Source organism: Scatophagus argus, chromosome 14, assembly GCF_020382885.2.
Source record: "Scatophagus argus isolate fScaArg1 chromosome 14, fScaArg1.pri, whole genome shotgun sequence".
NCBI classification, from domain to species: Eukaryota; Metazoa; Chordata; class Actinopteri; family Scatophagidae; genus Scatophagus; species Scatophagus argus.
The window spans coordinates 16499364-16517701 of NC_058506.1; the positions used below are offsets into that span (position 1 = coordinate 16499364).

Consider the following 18338-nt stretch of genomic DNA (forward strand, 5'->3'; position numbering starts at 1 on the left):
CTGTATTCACTGTACACAGTAAGGTATAAGCATAACTTTGTCTGTGTGCTATATACTATGTAATTTATTTTCCTGATATAGACTGTAGTTTAAACTTGAAATTATTCCACTTCCAAGAACAGATTCAGCTTCCAGAACAGTTTGAAGCGCTGCTTCTGGATGCCATTTGAATTTAAGTGGTGTCAAAAAAGAAAAAAAGAAAAACAGGAAAACAAGCATCTGCATGAACGTGTGAGAAAGATATAAAGGATGATGAGAAACGAGCAGAAGCCCTGACTCCATGAATAAAAGCTTCAGTCTACACCTGTTCGCCTTCTCAGGTGTCTCAGCTACTCCCACAGCTCAACTCCCTTCCTCCCCCCTCTAAAGTATAAGATATTCATTTGTCTTCTTCACACACCTGGCACACAGCAGTGCAAACCTTTCTATCTGAGGTGTTGTGTGTCGATTTTCATCGTTCTCTTAAAGCGAAATTATTTCAGCTTTCAACATTTGATAATGTGCGCTCAGTCTTGGGTGTTATTTTGACACTCAGGAAGTATTTTGTTTTAACTTCAGCAGCAATCTTGAATAAGATTAAGAACAGCAAGAACTGGGAAATTAATTTAAGCAACGTAACCTCCCTGACAGGACAGATAAACAGGAGAGTGCCACCTACAGAAAGCCACGCGTCATCAGCAGTGCACCCACAGTGTTTTACTTACAGGGAAACTGTGGGAAGTGCGATGTGCCTATAACTGGAGATGAAAAAAAAGGAACAAACCAAATTAAATGATCATGTAGATTACACATTTTTAACAATGTCTCGTGGCTCATGTGCAGAGGAGTCGGCTCAGTCTGACACCACTGCTCTGATTTTGAATCATTTTGGTGCTGTGTTAAATAATTCCCCTGAACTGATCTAATGTGGTTAAAAGTTTGAGGCATGACGTTAGTGACGACCTTCCGACAGGTTCTCCGACCTAAACAACTAACCAGGTTGTTTGTCGGTGCCACAAAGCCCTGGCCCGTGTGACTACGCTGGGCTTCTTGCCATTGGATTACCAATAGATTAAGCTTTATACATCTTTAAAGCTTAAAGTTTAAGACCTTAAACTCTTTGGTGTTTGAGGTAATAACAAATTATGTTAAACTGATTTTTTTTATATACGTGGCTGTGACTGTATTCTCAAAATCGCACTGCTGCTTGTTCTCCAAACAATACTGCGAATCAGAATTTTAAATATTTGTACAGAAATTGCCTGCAAATATAATCTGATCCTCATTTGAATCACTACACAAAAACACATACTAATTCCACTGTACTGCGTTTGTGTTTTCCCTCACAGAGACATCAAACCTGACAACATACTACTGGATGAACATGGTAAGATCCATTCTCTAATTATATTTTATTTTTTTTGGTCAGGGTTGGTTAGGATTCCAGAAGTCCAGAAAATGCACAATAAGAATTAATCAGGTTTTGCTTTTATTGTTAAAATATCTCAATAACATTTTTCTTGACTCACATAGCGACCTAACATGACTTGTGTCCCAAATTCAAGAATTAACTGCTTCCGCCTAAGGATTTTAGCAAACCTCAAACCTCTGGGATCACTTCTGTACAGATCAAAGGAGTTGAAAGGCTCGGAGCCATGGCTCCCAGTCATTGCCTGGGTAGGCCTTGCAGCGTAAAGAAGGAAAATACCTCACACCTTATCTTAACAAATGCAATGTAGAAAAGAAACGCACACGAGCATCTATTTTCTTGCCACACTTACATGACATTGTCTTCCTCTGAACTTTAAGATGAAACAAGACAGAGGACAGGATGATATTCATCACACCTCCTCTCACTGAGTCTCATCACAGGCTTTAGCGTCAGTTTCAGTTTCACGCACAATACATAAATGCACGCATGCACATACATTGTCAAAAGAAAAAGCATTGTATGCGTGTGTATTTCCAAACACACAATGATACAGTACGCACATGTACCTTACACAGCAAGACAAATCCGTGCATTAATACACTGCAGGGATTTGGTGCCATTCAACCACATGAACAATAGCAGGGCAATGAGGCCTGCCTCACAGTCAGTATTCCAGCTCATCTCACTAAACTAACTGTCCATGTGCTGTACCGACAGCAATTTATCAATTTAATTTATCTAAAACCACTAACCTTAACATCACAAAGGCTGCACACTGAACTGGGAGGATATCGAGCACCACCTGAACAACAGCTGTGTTCTTGTGACACTGGCATGGAATGAAAGGCAGACAGCGTACTATTTGTCCTCAGGAGGAACAGAAGTTATTTAAATTCTCCATTTACAGCCACAACTATGTTGCACCCTTTCCCGAAAATGCTGGAACGAGATTACGTCTACTAATTGTATTTGTGAACTGATGAAACTGTTACGTATGTGCAATACTGTAATAGTCAATAAACAAGTGATACTGTAGCAATAACTTTTACCTTAATTGGAACCAAGAGGTCAAGTCCTGAACACGAAAAACAGCCCAAGATTTTTGGGTATATAGTGCACACACTTACACAAACAAACACATACCCGTCCTGAGTCCTGAGATCTCGGAGGGTTCTGGGCAGCTGCTCAGGGAGCTAAGCGGACATGTGGAACGGCAGCCCTGCTGCCACTACAAACAGGAGGCTGACAAAGAAAGACAGCGCAGGACAGAGAGCCGCAAGGACAAGACAAGGAGGAAAGTGATGAGCAGACATTTCTGGAGAGAAAAATTTGTCAGAGGAATCAAAACAGGGTAGACAAAGAGAGGCAGAGATATGCAAAGAACAGAGATAAAGAAGGAGGGGAAAGAGGAAGGCAGCTTTGTCAGCCTCTGCCTGATTTCCACAGGACAATGGATGTTCACCTGTGCTTTCTCTCTCCCTCTCTCTCACTCACTCTGTATGTGTGCGTGTCCTTTCAAACTCAAAAGGCACTTGTCTGCCCCTCATGCATTCTACCCACACTCTGTTTTTCCATGCAGACCTGTAGTTTAGGGCTCCACTTAAGTCGAAAACAACATGAAGTATCAGATAAGGAGGAGCAGGCTGATTCGCTTCTGCACACTGCGTCAATTCTGCAAACTGGAATTGACCCGTTCTTCCTGTGTTCCTCTGGGAGCTGCTTTAGACAGAGAAAAACAATTTACTCTTGCATGTGCGATGTCGCCCTGTCATACGGCGTAGCCCCAGGATGCTGAGAGAAGACTCCAAGAGGGCCATCGTCTAGATTGACCGTGAGCGCTTGCACATGCTACAAAAGCAGGCACAGCACGACGGTGATATAGTGAGGGAAACCATGTAACACCCAAAGTCACAAACAAACTAACCGATCTAGGCAGCAGTGGATCAGCACCCCCCGTGTTCTGAAGGTAAAATCACTGTTTAAGTAGTCTGGTGGCGTTCAAGAGAGCAAAAATGGATGTAAGGGTTTCAGTTTCCCATCAGTAAATCTCACAAAGTGACCTGTGCAGGGAGGGATCAGGCTTACTAATCCCAAGTGACTTCTGTCACTTCGTCTTTATAATTTTGCAGTTCTTTCAGCACAGGGCAATAGGAAAAACAATCAACAGGTCCTCCGTTGTCATTAGGAGTTGTGATGTGACATCCACTCCTCAGAAAACGATTGGCTGATACGTCTATTTGCAATGCAAAAGCTCAGAAAGAACTATCTTGAAAATCAGTATTCAACATTTCAACAATTACAAGGTAAACAGTAAAAATATAGCATTCACATTACAATGGATGCATGTGAATGAATAGTTGATCCAGGTGGCACTTCTGTGTTGTACAACCCTTCATTTGTTTCAGCAGGACCTTCTGCGTTGGCACTCTGAGTGCATCAACAGAGAAACATGGACACGTGCCCGTGGGATAAAACATTTAGGACTAACTGCAAAGAGAGAGAAATGCACTGATGTGGAATAAAGAGCATGGAGGGATTCTGACTTGGTAAAAGGCTACAGAGTCGGCAGGCGCTGAACTTCTCCTGTGGCTTCGTTACTCCTGCTTTGCGAAACAGGCCGATGTAGTTTGTTTCATGTTACATAAAGTTACTGTAGAAGTTTTCAAAAGTCAAAGAGGGGATACTTAAAAAGGCCCACAGAAATCTACGACGGGACTGTAAACTCATTCATGTATGGACAATATACTTATGAGTGTGTATACGTAGTTGCCATCTGTGGTGGGGGTGTTTTGAGGTAACAGACAGCAAAGAGAAATTAAAAACAGAAGAGACATACAGCAGTGTGACATAACCCCAGGATCAAACCTCAACAGTTGTGGAGGTAATCCCAGTAAAACATGTTAGGTAACTAAGCCACCAGGCAACCTGCTTAACCATTGTTCAGTCACCACACATTTCAACACTCACAGGCAGGGAAGAGTTCGAGACTAATGGTTTAATCTCACATACCGGCTATGGATTTTAAAGGTTTTATATGACTGTAAGGGAATAGCACTGCTCTGAACTACATGTATTGATTTAACAAATCCAAATTCTTTTCATTCAGAGAACAAACCCGATAAGAGTGAGTGAAGTGGCCATCTCAAAAGTAGTGCAATAGAGGCTTAATGATGAAAAAAAAAACAATACAACAAAATTTAAATACAACAATATCAAAGGCACTAGAAGAGCCGTTAAGTCAGTCAGGCCTGTAACATGTCAACATGTCTTGAATTTCCCTCGGGATCAATACAGTATCTATCTGACATGCTAAACAATATCAAGAACAGATCATAATAATTACTTAGCTAAAATCATCTTGAGACCAGGCTGGATTGTTATGTTAATTGATTTTAACATATAGTTAAAAGCACTCTGTCAGAAATAAGCATTTGTTTTGTCCCCAGGATCCACTTTTCAGCCACTCACAGTGGGCGCAGAGAGGAAGGAACTATATCCAGTATATCCAGCTAGATTTGCATGGATGGCACTGTGGCAACAAAGTTCTGCTACCCAAAAGCAGTGCACTGCACATGTTCCATAATACAGATCTGAAAACTGTGCCATAGTCTGTCTCTTTACATCTGTCTCTTACTGGCGCCGTCTCTCTCTGACTGTGCCATGTTTGAGTCCTGCTGTTTTATTACTACAGCTGCCCCATCGCCAAACAAACCAGACTCCAATTTACACCTCAGCTCTATTAGTTAATACTGACAAAAGAACAATTCATTATAATGGAGCAAAACTCTGAGTCTCAAAGCCTCTGCTATTGGCCACCAGAGGCTGTAATGCTCCTTACACCTTTTTGATGTTTGTTAATAATACAAGATAAGGTGATTAACGGGAATACACACATGAGGCAAGACACGTAAAAGCCTCAAAGATAGAAATATAGAAAAGGACAGCTGGGTGGAGTTTTATTTCTTTATCCTCTTATTCACAATTTTTTTTATACATTTATTTTTCAATTTGATTAGTTTTATTTATGTTGACTTGTTTGCTTGTCTTTGTTCCTGCCTCTTACGTCTAAGTGGAGCAAACGGTTTTGAACTGTCCAAGCAGAGGACGACCACTGCCCTCCTTGGAGCTGTCGTAAACTGATCGCAGATCGACACATGAAAATTACAACATATTATTTTGCTTCTCAATACTTTTGGCCCAGCAGTCCCACATTTATGGCTGTTTCTTCCTGCTGGCTAAGGTGTAAAAATCCTGTCCTAAATCTGTCTTCTGCAAAGCCGAGAGAGATGAAGACAGAAAATAAAAAAGGGAGATAAGTATGTGACAGAGACAGGAGACATCATTAAATATGAAAACAAGAAAGAAGCTCTACTCTCACTCCAGTCCAGAGTGACGTTTCAGTTCTGCAGCACCTTTATCACAGTTATCAAATCGCATTAACAATGGGATTTTTTTTTTTTTTTAATCTGCAAAGCACCACCCAATCTGCCCTCTGTGCAGCAACACTCAGGCACCACAGCTGTGAATACAGTATGTGGGCATATTTTAAACTGTAAAGAAGCAAGAGCAAAAGAAAAGAGATATGCTGTTTATGGAGAAAAGGAAAATAAGAACCTGAAAAATAGTGAAAGTATAGAGGAAGATATGGGAAGCAGGGGTGGAAGAAAGAAAAGGTGTGATAATGTAGAGTGACAGAAAGCTGAGGAAGAGGGAAAGAGGGAGGAAATGAGATTTTTTTTATGCAGTTCTCTAATCTTTGAGGCTCTCTATCTTTTTTGTAAACACAACTGGCTGGCTTCCGTCTGCTTTATATCCCCATACAGTTATTTGTGTGTGTGTGTCTGTGTGTGTGTGTGTGAACGACAAAAAAAAGTGTGCACAGTATGGCTGTGCAGCTTATGTGTGGCCGAAACGTATGTGTTTGGGGTTATGGAGGACATGCATTCATCTGAACATTCACTCTGCGGCAAAAACTCTCTGGCTCTGTCTTTCTCTCTCACACACCCACACACACACACACACACACATACAGTCAGCTCATTAATGTGTGCTCAGTGTGCATGGCAAAGACTATGGGCCATCTTGCAGCACAGTGAGACACAGGTCAATAGCTTGACTTTGAAAATCACAGAGGTTGCTACCAAAACACTCTGGACGCTCGTTCAGCTCAGTCATAATATCCTCACACACATATTTTATTCTACAAAGAAAGCCAAGGTTAATTTGCATTTGTTGTTTTTTAATATTATTGTAAGAGCATTAGTATCACAAGCACGCATCAAGCAAAAGGCATTATTTCCGTGGATTATACCATATGTTAAAATTCCTCTGATCCACATTTTTACATATCACATAAGCACTGGCATAAGCAGAAAACACGGTGGATACTTGCTATTTGTAAGATGTTGTAAAATTGAATTACACAAAGCTTAAATTTTAAGGGAAAATAATTAGTTAGTCAATAGCAATGGTGTAAACAGAGCTCTACGGTCCTAGGATTTATATGGTTCACACAAGTGAATTTGTGTTTGAAGCATGCTCCGTGTCACTTAGAGGTAATGAGATCTCTCTCCTCAACAGGCCACGTCCATCTGACTGATTTCAACATCGCAGCAATTGTAAAAGAGGATCTAAAAGCAACATCCATTGCTGGGACCAAGCCGTACATGGGTGAGAAAATACATTCTTTAGTTCTTCCTAAGAAAACTTTGACAATGGTGACATTAAATGTAAATTCGAGAGCTTATGTTTGTGTCTGCTAATCCAAATTCTGTGTAATGTTGGTGAGCCCATCCCTGTGCTGTTTGGAAGGTAGTTTTACTCTTGTTCGTTTTATGTTCATTCATCACTCGATGTGAGTAAACAAGAGCCAACATCCAACTCGTAGAGCAAATGAGCAAATCTAAGTTGGTAGGTTTAAAAAAAAACTCAGTGATTGATTAAGAGTAATTAAACTATTGACGAAGGAATGAATGATGGACAGATGGATTTGTTTACTTGTTGAACGTGTTCCTCAGTTGTTGCTACCAGGGTAGCCAACATTCTGGGGTCCACACATAAAACTAAAACATCAATATACATCATACGTGAACACTTAACTACACCACCCAAACCTCCACCTGCACAGTACCCTGTCAACCTGAAAAGCTTGGGCTGGCGAGATGGACAAGAAAAACATACTGACAACATGATTTTGAGTGAGGTACATGTGCAGAAAATAATACTGAGACATTCAGTGTGTCTTTATTGTTTTTAATTTAAAAGTCCAATACGTGAAGGGGACATTTCAAAGAAAGTAAATGATGCTGCCTTTAAAAACCAACATTTATCCTTTACAGCAGCCCTGCTGTCGTCCTCTTAAGTACAGCACTGATCAGGTCGATGTGAATTCAGCTCCTGGGAGATCAGATAGTGGCTAACAGGATTACAGGGACATATGAATGAACAGGCATCACATGTTTATGTTTGTGTGTGTGTGTGTGTCTGCACCTGTTTTTTTTTTTTCTCCACCCCAATAAAAGTGTGTGCTCATGATTGAGAATGATTTTCTGACCATTTGTATTCCAAGCGAATACTCTGTGTAATAGATAATTCAAAAGAGCTCTGGGAAGAAGAAAACACTGACTCCTTCTGAGGCTTCAGTACATAAACTACACTTTTTCCCTCTCAGCATGAGAGCAGAGCAAACCTGCCATGACGCACAGGAAGAGGGAGTGTGTGTGTGTGTGTGTGTATGCTCCTGAGTAATACAGACGAAGATTCAGAGAGGGAAGGGTAAATGATGAGTGATGAAAATTAATCTTGACCATCTGAAACAAGATTACAGCTGAACGTTTTCCCGAGAATAGATTTTTGACTTTTATTGGAAGGAAGAAAAATACCAATTTATGGGTTCATTTGACTCATCCCACCCAGGAAACCTGTTTAGTCACTTATCTATTACAAAGATATTAAGATGCTAAATTAAATCCCAATAACTAATATTTGCCAAAGAGATGGACTTTATGTTTTTCATCCCAGATCACCAACAGAAGCTCGACCTCTTCTATTAATCCTACAGCCAGTTTCTCAAAGTTCAACAAATCTTACATGTATAAGCAACATGAATAAGCTGTTCAGTCACTTTCTACATTTCCGTAACACTTCCAGCATCCAGTCCCCCTCACTATTATCACAGCAGAGTGCTCTATTTAATCAGTGATAAAAAATTCATGAGAAAATTCATGAGGGCAAGAGGGAGTGAGTGTCCCATGCACTGATGAAGGTTATTAATTACTTTAACCGCCAAATAACTTTCAAAATCTATTACAGATTAGTGCCAGATACTGTCCAAGCTCGTTTTGCCACAGCCCTGCTATGTTTGCAGAGAGACCTTATGCAATATTTACATAACAAAGGCCTGTATCTGTAACTACAAAAAGAAATGACTTCGATACGTGAAATGACTCAGATACGTGAAGCAAACTGTGTAATGTTTGCCATGTCTGAAAAGGACCGCAGGTGAAATAAACTGCCCCTAACCAGGATGTTTTTAAAAAAACAATAAAAAGAGATCAAAATACACAAACACACACAAATAAATTCCACCCCAGGGAGGACACATGTGTCATTGTGCACCATGCTTCAATTTAATTTTGTTGTATATTTTTCTATTAGCTCCTGAGCTTTTTCAGAGTTTTGAGGGGTCCCACCCTGGCTACTCCTTCTCTGTCGACTGGTGGTCACTGGGCATCACGGCTTATGAGCTACTAAGAGGACAGGTAACTCACAAACACACACACACACACACACTGTTACTGTGCCAGCATCTCGGCTCACTTCAGCGTTGGCCTGCTGCATACATATATATGACATAGAATGAGGGTGTGCTAGAAAAGTCCCACTGGTGGGAAAGCAGTTGTAAAGTCCTCAACCTTCACGAAACAAAAAAGTGGAGTGAAGCCATAATTGAATTTTACATTTAAGCTGACCTTACTGAGGAAGATGTTTAAATGTTCGGTCACGGTGTGAGATGAATCGCTGCAGGGGAATGAGGAAATACTACAGCTTTTCCAGAGCTGTATAATTGGAATTGACTTTTAAAATATAATTAATTCTGTGCTGGTCCCATCTGGAGAAGTTAAACTCTGATGTCATGGAGATAAACACACAGTTTTGGAGCTGACAGCGGTGTGCTCATTGGGGAATCAACTGCAGAATTTCCTCTCAAATTTCAGGATGATGATTACAGTAACCTCTGGTGTCTACGATGACAAGGACCCAGAACACCTGAAACTGATCTGGAGCTGTCATGAAGTGATCCTGAAATGAATCAAACCTCCCCCTCATCCTTCTCCTTAAAACTCTGGAGAGCTATCTTACCTAATAGCCTTTTATAATGCTTTCTAAAATGCTTTCTGAAGTCAGAGTTACATTGTCCTCCCATTGATCAATCTCAAGTCCACCCTGAGCCTGTTTTTATTTTTCTTTTCTTTTTTACCTTAAATGTTTTGTCCTCTTTTTTGACCTCAAAGCAACATCTCATCTGCACCAAAATACCTCAAGGCAGCTGTGATTTTCAGCTACTTTCAACCTTCATTAATCCAGGAGAGGATTGCTGAGTACACAGTCACACACAGAAAAAATTACTTAGAGTGACGCTGACGTTAGCCCCATTAGCTCTTTCTTCATACTCCACTTTTTAGATGTTCCTGTATAATCTGTGTCATCTCTGTAAACCCCCTCTTGAAATTTCCTTCACCCCTCTCTCTCTCTGCACACCACACTCACCTTCTCCCAGAAAATTCACTTCATCCCTCTGTCTCCCAGGAACTCTTTTCTACACCTTTCTCTGACTGCCACATTTCAACATGGTCTGTAAATCAGTCAAAACCTGCACTGGTGTATGTGCAGAATTATTTGACTGTTAAAAATTGAAAGTTATCTCACTATTATTCAGCTCCAGGCTCTGTTCGATCCCCTCTCAGCATTTACCTCGTCTTATCTCCCTCTTCAGCTCAAACAGTATCCGACTTCATGCTTCACTCAGACCATTTAACTCCTCTCTCACTAACCACGCTCCTTGGCTGGGTCTGACCACTTGCAGGTTGCAGGTACAGATCCAGGCAGCTCAGCGTTTGATCCAGAACCACAAATCAATCACTGTCACTCAGTTTCCCTGCCTCCAGGCTGCCTATTGGCACCTAAAGAATATATTACGGGGCATATATGTGTGCCTTGTCTGGCTAACATCTGCAGAATTGGAATATAATCGCTAGCATGCATCTGAAAGAGCCTGTAGTAAAAATGAAGAGTGACAAGGCATCCATGTTGCATGTCACACCAATTTCTTTCTTTTTCTTTCCTGTTTCTATTCAGTCTGAACCATCTAACAAAGCAGCAATGGCAATAAGAGTTAGTAAGAAAAAAGAGAATATTTGCCCCGGTCATGCAATTGTTCTTCCTCTCTAAACAAGTATGCGGATCTCCAACCGGCCTGATCTGACTCTGTGCCTTGTCCCTGTGACATTCTCCAGGTGTGAAGAGCCCTCAGGTTTTCACTTGTTTTCTGACCCACAGAAAGCTCTCTCATATTGCACAGCAGAGTTTTTCACTTGTGTTTTGAGTCCCTTATTCTTTGTTTCCTCTATCATTTGTCCTCATCAGTGCAGGAAATTGGTTCACAATGTTGGAGAAGAGGAAGAGAGAATGGAGAGAGAGAACTATGGAGAAAGCCTTAATACTCATACTTTACCAAACAAACTCCCCCAGACAGAGCATGACTGTGAATACAAGTTGTAACATATTGTCTCCTCTCTTCTCTTCAGAGACCGTATGTGATGAGATCCAGCACACCAGCCAATGAGATTCTTCAGACCTTCCACAAGGTCCATCCCAGCTACCCAGCAGCCTGGTCTTTGGAGATGAAGTCTCTCCTCAGAAAGGTAAATGAGTGGCACATGCATAATGCAGAGCACATTCAAGGATTCATCTCACGTTTTCACCTTCCTCACTACCACTCGATTATAAAACAAACCAGCAGGCGGCTGCTAAGAACAGGCAGCGACGAAATATTGGGAGGAATATAAATATCTAGACAAAGTAGAAACAGTTTGACAAAAAGCCACACAAACAAACACTGAGTGGTCTTGTGCAACGTGTGCAAAAACTGAGACGTATTGTGTCTGCATATAGCTTGACCCCACAGGAAGTAACGCTACACCGAATGATGCCTGTGGATGTAACTCTAAAGTACACGTCTGGCCCTTCTTCCGGGACGGATCTGTTATTTCTTTGAGGGTTATGCTAAATGTTTCTCTCAGAAAACTGTGAAGTAGGACTGCAAGTAACTACCTTCCCAAACCTCTATGAAATGTGGGTGACTGAGAGTGTCACATTGTACAACAGATGTTCCCTGAATGCACCTGTATGGAATGGACTGTGGTCCTTTATTTAAACCTGCACTTTCCAACCTCTCACATTAGTCACGCCTGGTGGCCAAATTGAACTCCGGTATCACAATACTCTGGTTTAAAATCCCATCAGTAAACTTTGATGCGCACACTGGACTATTTGTCTGGTGCAAACTTGTCATAAATATGAAATAGAAAAAGGAGGCAAAGACCTGAGTGAACCCCCTTGCTACTTTGCGTTTGGATTTTTCTTTAAGGTTCGAATTCTTTATTTCCTATGGGAGGACAATTATCCATACCTGACAGCAGCACTTCATTTGAAAAAACAAAGTGCATCTACAGAATCTTAATTAATGGTCACTTTCACTTTTGCTGTCCCACATTTTATCCTGCCCCTTTTCTTCGTACATGCACCTAACAGCATTTAGTGCTGCTTTAAAATTAAAATGATCAATTACAATCTGTAAGTCAAGTCACCCTCACAGACGCTGCAAAAGCACTGAGCAGCACATACCCCCCACCCCCTTAATCACAACCATTTGGATGTACGTGTTTTTTGATTGAATGTAATTAACTTATTTTTAAATCTTTAGACTCTATTCATAATTCACTGTCGAATGTCTATTCTTCTCGTCACAATTAAGCCACTAGCAAAGCTACCAGATGCACTGTTGCTGTAGCGTTCGTCTGTAGGTTTTGTCTTGGCAGCAATCCACTGCAGTCAAACTGTTGCATTGCTTCGTGCTCAGACTCCTCGTACCTCATTGGCATTCCGGGTGCATAAAAGTGTGTGTGTGTGTGTGTGTGTGTGTGGGAGTGAAAGCGGGAGTGAATGTGTGTACATGAGAGACAGAGAGAGGGATGTAAAGAAAGTGAGAATGTAAGAGGAGAATTCCATGCTCGATATATTTGTCCTTCATCCTTCACACTTCACAACCTCTTGAATTCTTCTCATCACCATTTGCTCCCTATATGTATTTCTTTTCCTCTGTCACTCATCATCTCGCTCTCCCTCCATCCTCTCCTCAATACTTCAACCCTTTTGTCCCCGTATCCTCATTCTCAGACACATCCTTTAGGGCAAATATGTGCTCCTGTCTCAGTGGGACTAACTTTTCGGCCATGCTTCCCCGTGGACAATCGTTCTCACTCTAATCCTTTTTGTCTCCTCTAGTTGCTGTGCATAGATGTCCAGAAGCGTATTTCCTGTCTAGCAGAGCTACAGGATCTGGACTACATGTCAGATGTCAACTGGGATGCTGTGCTGAGCAAACAGCTTCCTCCAGGCTTTATTCCCAATGTGAGTATCAGAAATAAACTGAGCACTGCCTCAGTATGCTACACAACAAAATGCTCACATGTCTGAACAGAGCAGACTGTTACACCTGACACTGTCCTACTATAAAGTGCTGCTAAATAAATCCACTGCACTTCATCCCACCCACTCAGCACTGCACAATACCTTCAAAACAGCAACAGAAATGAGCAAATACCATATGATAAATATTCAATCAGCAGAAGCCTTAATCAAAACTATTTTACATCTTTGTCAGAGCATGCTTAATTTTAGCATAAATTTATTCTCTTATAACAAATAAAAATACCACCCATCCCCAGAACCCCCTCCTCCATTCTACTGTTCTCTCACACCTATTCCCAGACCAGTATTTCCCCAAAGGCGACACAGACGCAAGGAACACACAATGTAGCCAGAAGCATCCACTCTTCATTTAATCTCTTCCTGTTTGAGCTGCAGACACCACCCCCTGCTGGGCGGAGCTGGATCTCCCACTGTGTGTGTGTGTGTGTGTGTGTGTGTGTAGACTGAATAAGTCAAAGCAGACACAAACAAAGGCAGAGTAAACCTCTGCGTGTCTACCTGCAGCTCTACAGGAGCTTTCTGAATCACCACGATGAGTTGGGTGAAGATAGTGCTCGCATGTAAGAACTATATGACTGCTACAACCTGCTTTGTTGGCAAACCGATGCACCGTGTAGTGTTAGGTTTGTACAATAAATGCACTGATTTACTGTAACCAGTTTCAAAGCTGCTAATTGTACAAGACAAAACATCTATCTTATATACGACTGCCATTAGAAAAACAAAAATGAACACTAACTGTCTTTGGAGTACTTTAATCAAACTGTATTTAAACTCTCTGGGAAAATACTGTAACTGTATAGCTGATCACAGATGTGATCAGTCAGATACACTGATGACAGGTATAATGATGGAAGGGCTGCGACTTATGACTATTCCTCCCAGTCATTCTCTTGACTTGTATGTCTGTAAAACCCACAAAACAGTGTGAAGTTAAGCCCAAGTTAGTGTGTTCAAATGTTTTTATGACCAACAATCTAAAATCCAAAGAAATTCAGTTTACTATAATTTAAGACATAGAAAAGAAAAGGACATTCTTACAATTTAGAAGCTCTGATACCAATTTAGCCAGATATGATCAAGCAATTCAAAAACTATCCCGTATTTTACCGTACTTGTCACTACTTAGCGCCAGAGGTGAATACATGCAGGGTAATGACTGTTACAAGTAAAGAGGTGACTAAATGACTTTATTTAATTCGAAGTCTATAGTGACTGCAGAGCACCAGGGGTACCCAGCAGCCTGTCTGACATAGCAGAGGAAAAACACAGGATCAATGGGGAATTGACAGTGTTTCTCTATCTAATTATAAGCCAGTCCTCTGCTGTCTTTAGTCAGAAACAGACTCACGGAGAATTCTTAGAGCCCTTCTGTTTTGTTTTCTGACTTCCCAGCTTTCAGCCTGTTGTGTCTCTATGGGCTGCTGCACATCATAAACATTGACTGCACAATATAGAGACTACCTGCTGTGTTATGATTTTAATAATAATAATAGTGATAATAATAATAAAATATCACTCATGCATACCTGATCACTCATACATGGGTGTTAGAGGAAATAAAAAACAGTGGAATAACAACTATGACACATAGTGTAACGTTATGTTCAGCAGCAGTGCAGAAACTGCTTTTAACATGGGGACAATGAAGAATCATTTAGAAAAGTGTGGTGGTGTTGGACAGAGCAATATATCGTTGCCTAAACTTAAAGTAATATTGATTATTTTGAGGTGGGTTTTTTTTTTTAGGTGGCTAAAATACTTTTTGCTGGTGCCCTTGTCCACAGCAGTATATTTACTGCTTAGCCTCCCACACCAGTACTCCTGCTACTTCTGTGAACTTCTACGGTTCTCCTGGAAAACATGCCACGTGACTCACTTGTGTCTCTGACCGTTTGTCTCTCATCTCATCTCTGTGTGTATATCTCATTCTCTCTGTTGATCTAGTCATGAAGCCCTGCCCCCACTGCTGTACAGGACACTGTACTCTTGGTTATTCAGTTTATTACTACTGGACGTGTCCTGTCCTTGAGTCTCCCAGCAACACACTCTGGAAAGTAGACTGGAGATTCAACCCAGAGGACATACAGAAAGACGGACAGAGATGCCTTGCTGTATAGTTAGATGTCTGTGTGTGTGTGTCTACAGAGGCGGAGACTGAACTGTGACCCTACATTTGAGCTGGAGGAAATGATCCTGGAGTCAAAACCGCTTCACAAGAAGAAGAAAAGGCTTGCTAGAAAAACCAGGGACCAGGGATCTGATGAGTCCCCACAGGTAAGGCTTTAACTTAGAAACATTAAATAAAGTAATTATACATAACACAGGAAGGAAAAAGGGCTTGTTCCAAAATGAGACATGCACCTTTTGAAAACAGAGACAGTGGATAATTTAGCACAGAATTTACAAATAATCTATAATTTAGACAATATGAACTTTCTTCACTCCCAGTGTCCTCAGTGGACCACACATGCCTCTTAAAGGTGCCTCGACCTCTCAGTGCTCATCATTATTCATTAAAGAAATAAACAAGGACCGCTGATTCCATTTGGCCCAGTTGCAGGTGATAAGTTGTTCCTTAGTTTGTCTTTTAAATGTGTCTGAAATGCTGTTAAGAATGTTGAGGACGCATTTTGGAGGTCCTTCACCAGATGAAATGGACTGCCTGCCTGCTGAGGGTATGGGGAAGGCAAAAAAAAGAGAAAAAGCTAATCACAAACTGTGATATTTCATTCATTCACTCTGTCCACATAAATCAGCTGCTGTCCTCCGGGTGTTTATACACAACAGAGGAAAGTGCTGAAACTTGATCACCTTGTCAAGTGAGTGAGAGACATGAGGGACATGAGAGGAACACACACATTACACAATTTTATTTTTGGCCTAGTGCAGCAATAGGACTTGATCAGTGCAGTCATTTCTCTCTCAAGGCTAACTTTAGCTCAAAATATCTCAAGTCATTTATGTGCATCTAAAGTCCAAACAGGACCGACGGCACTGAAAAGCTTGCTGGGTCAAGAAAAGTCGAGTTGAAGTGTCCTCATGCAACTGCTTCCACTGGGGCTATGTATTCAGAATATACAACGTGCAAATCTGTCTCCATGTACATCTATATGGGTCTTTGGTCTGCTAAAAACAGACTATGATTACCATTTTTGTGATGTGGATTTTCACAATAAAATCTGTTACCACTGACCGACGAAAGACATACCATTGTGTGTCTGATCATTCGCACACTCTTCATTAAATTACTTCTCTGCACAAACTTAATTCTGAAGACATTCCTGCAGGGGCATGCAAGGCCCTTCTTGCATGTTATTTAATGAATCTATGACTATATGTGACCCTAGAGGTCAAAGAGTCTCACTGCCACAAGAGAGACTTTTGAAATGCACCTTTAAAACAGGCAGTGAGGTCTGTTTATCAGAAGAAATGTACTTACAGCACAGGAGTCAATGGATCAGAACAACATCTAAGTGCCACAGTGAATTCTAGGCTTCTGTCCAGTTTCAAATCTTTAGCTTTTTCCAGTGAGACAGTAAAAATGCGACAGTGAACACTCTAAAGAGAATCAAATAGGTCATGATTTAATTTGTGTGCCAGTATAATTGCAGTAATACTGTGTGTGCTGGATCTGGTGGCTATTAAAACCTGCCATGCACATAAAGTATGCATTAAGTCTAAGCACACAGCCTAACCCATTGCTCACACAGACTCATACAAACTGTATCAGGAGTTTGGACCCTCTCTCACTCTTTGGCACATTAGAGCTGTTTATGGGACTCTTTTCTAATAGAAGTGAAGCCATTTGTGTGGTCAAGACTCTACAGCACATTGCTTGTCAGCCTGCAATAAGAAGTCAGAGATGGACCAAAGTGCACCATGTTTTATGAAAGCTGACAGCTGTTGTGCGTACATTTCAGTGATATCTCACTGTGCAGCCAGACAACGTTTGTCATTCTTTATCCCACTCAGACAAAGAGAAAGTCTCCTAATGTAATGAAATAATGACAGTAGCCTTTCAGGGAAACATTTGTTATGTTTATGGATTAAGATGATGTAGCAGTGGATGGTCAAATAAAGTGAAACATCTTTTCTTGTGAGTGTGCGTCACTTAGGCAATATTAGAGTGAAGTGCAGCTCGACTAGGGTTAATAATATTCAACTGAATTTGCCTGACGTGTCTCACATGAAAATGGGAAAGCAATTCTAAAACTAGGATAACATATATCATTTTAAGGTTTGTGTCACTCCCCATGGTGCACCACAAGTTTGGCATAAAAACAACAGTAAACTAGAAAGAGTCTGAGGCATTTGTCCTTGTCTGCAGCTTGTTCTTGTCTATCTTTTTATCACAGGGAATACTTGCTTTATTTTCTATTAATATTAGTTTGTACTTGTGTGATACTTTGATATCTGTTTACAAAGAACCCGAGGGGCCATTTTTGAGGGATGCATGTATGACAGGAACTAAGAAAGTACATGAGTGTGAAGAGGGAGGTGGTCCATGCAGCATTTCAAAAGAACTCCTTCCACAACCTTTTTACATTCACTCTTACCCCCACCCTACAGTACTGGTCCCCTTCCTCATCCCTTTTCCCAGCTCTTCTTTTATCTCCTTGCCGCTTCCTCGCTGTCACTGCTACGCTCATAATGTAGCATAAAATTAGCTCAATTAAATCACTGATAATAAACAGCAGTAAAATTGGATTCTTGCTGTGAGAACAATATAAATTAGCCCACAAATTAGACTCCCATCACACACAGACACACATTTCCACATGTCCTAAATGGAGATGCCATTCAAGTTTATTGTTTTCTGCATGTAAGAAATACACTGGGAACCTCTCTTATAGAATTTATTTAGATAATGTGCACCAGGGTAAATTTCATTCAAACTGGTGTTTAGCCATCTCATTGAGCCCACTGTAAGGCAAAGGCAAGGTAAATTAATTTATACAGCTGTAGACAGGTCAGTTTAAAGTACCTTACAGCGGCAGAGAAATACACTACAAATGAGACATTTTAAATTTTTAAAATTCCATTTTGCTGGTTCAAAATTGCTGGTTGGAATTGTCTTGTACTGTAATAATTTACAACCCCAATTCCAAGAAGCTCGGACGCTGTGTAAAATGTAAATAAAGAAAGGATGTAG

General features: G+C 40.8%; 2 protein-coding genes across 7 annotated transcripts in view; one reads left to right on the top strand and one right to left on the bottom strand.

Moving 5' to 3' along the window:
- zmp:0000001268 (CYTL1 domain-containing protein) overlaps positions 1 to 18338 on the bottom strand; it is a 64924-nt gene that overhangs the window by 37455 nt on the left and 9131 nt on the right. The window lies entirely within an intron of this gene.
- stk32a (serine/threonine kinase 32A) overlaps positions 1 to 18338 on the top strand; it is a 58925-nt gene that overhangs the window by 32565 nt on the left and 8022 nt on the right. For all 5 annotated transcript variants that reach the window (XM_046410092.1, XM_046410088.1, XM_046410089.1 and 2 more), the window contains 6 exons: positions 1329 to 1366; positions 6992 to 7081; positions 9068 to 9171; positions 11218 to 11334; positions 12977 to 13102; positions 15332 to 15460. In XM_046410092.1, the coding sequence (XP_046266048.1) occupies positions 1329 to 1366; positions 6992 to 7081; positions 9068 to 9171; positions 11218 to 11334; positions 12977 to 13102; positions 15332 to 15460 (604 nt within the window). The remainder of the gene's footprint in view (positions 1 to 1328; positions 1367 to 6991; positions 7082 to 9067; positions 9172 to 11217; positions 11335 to 12976; positions 13103 to 15331; positions 15461 to 18338) is intronic.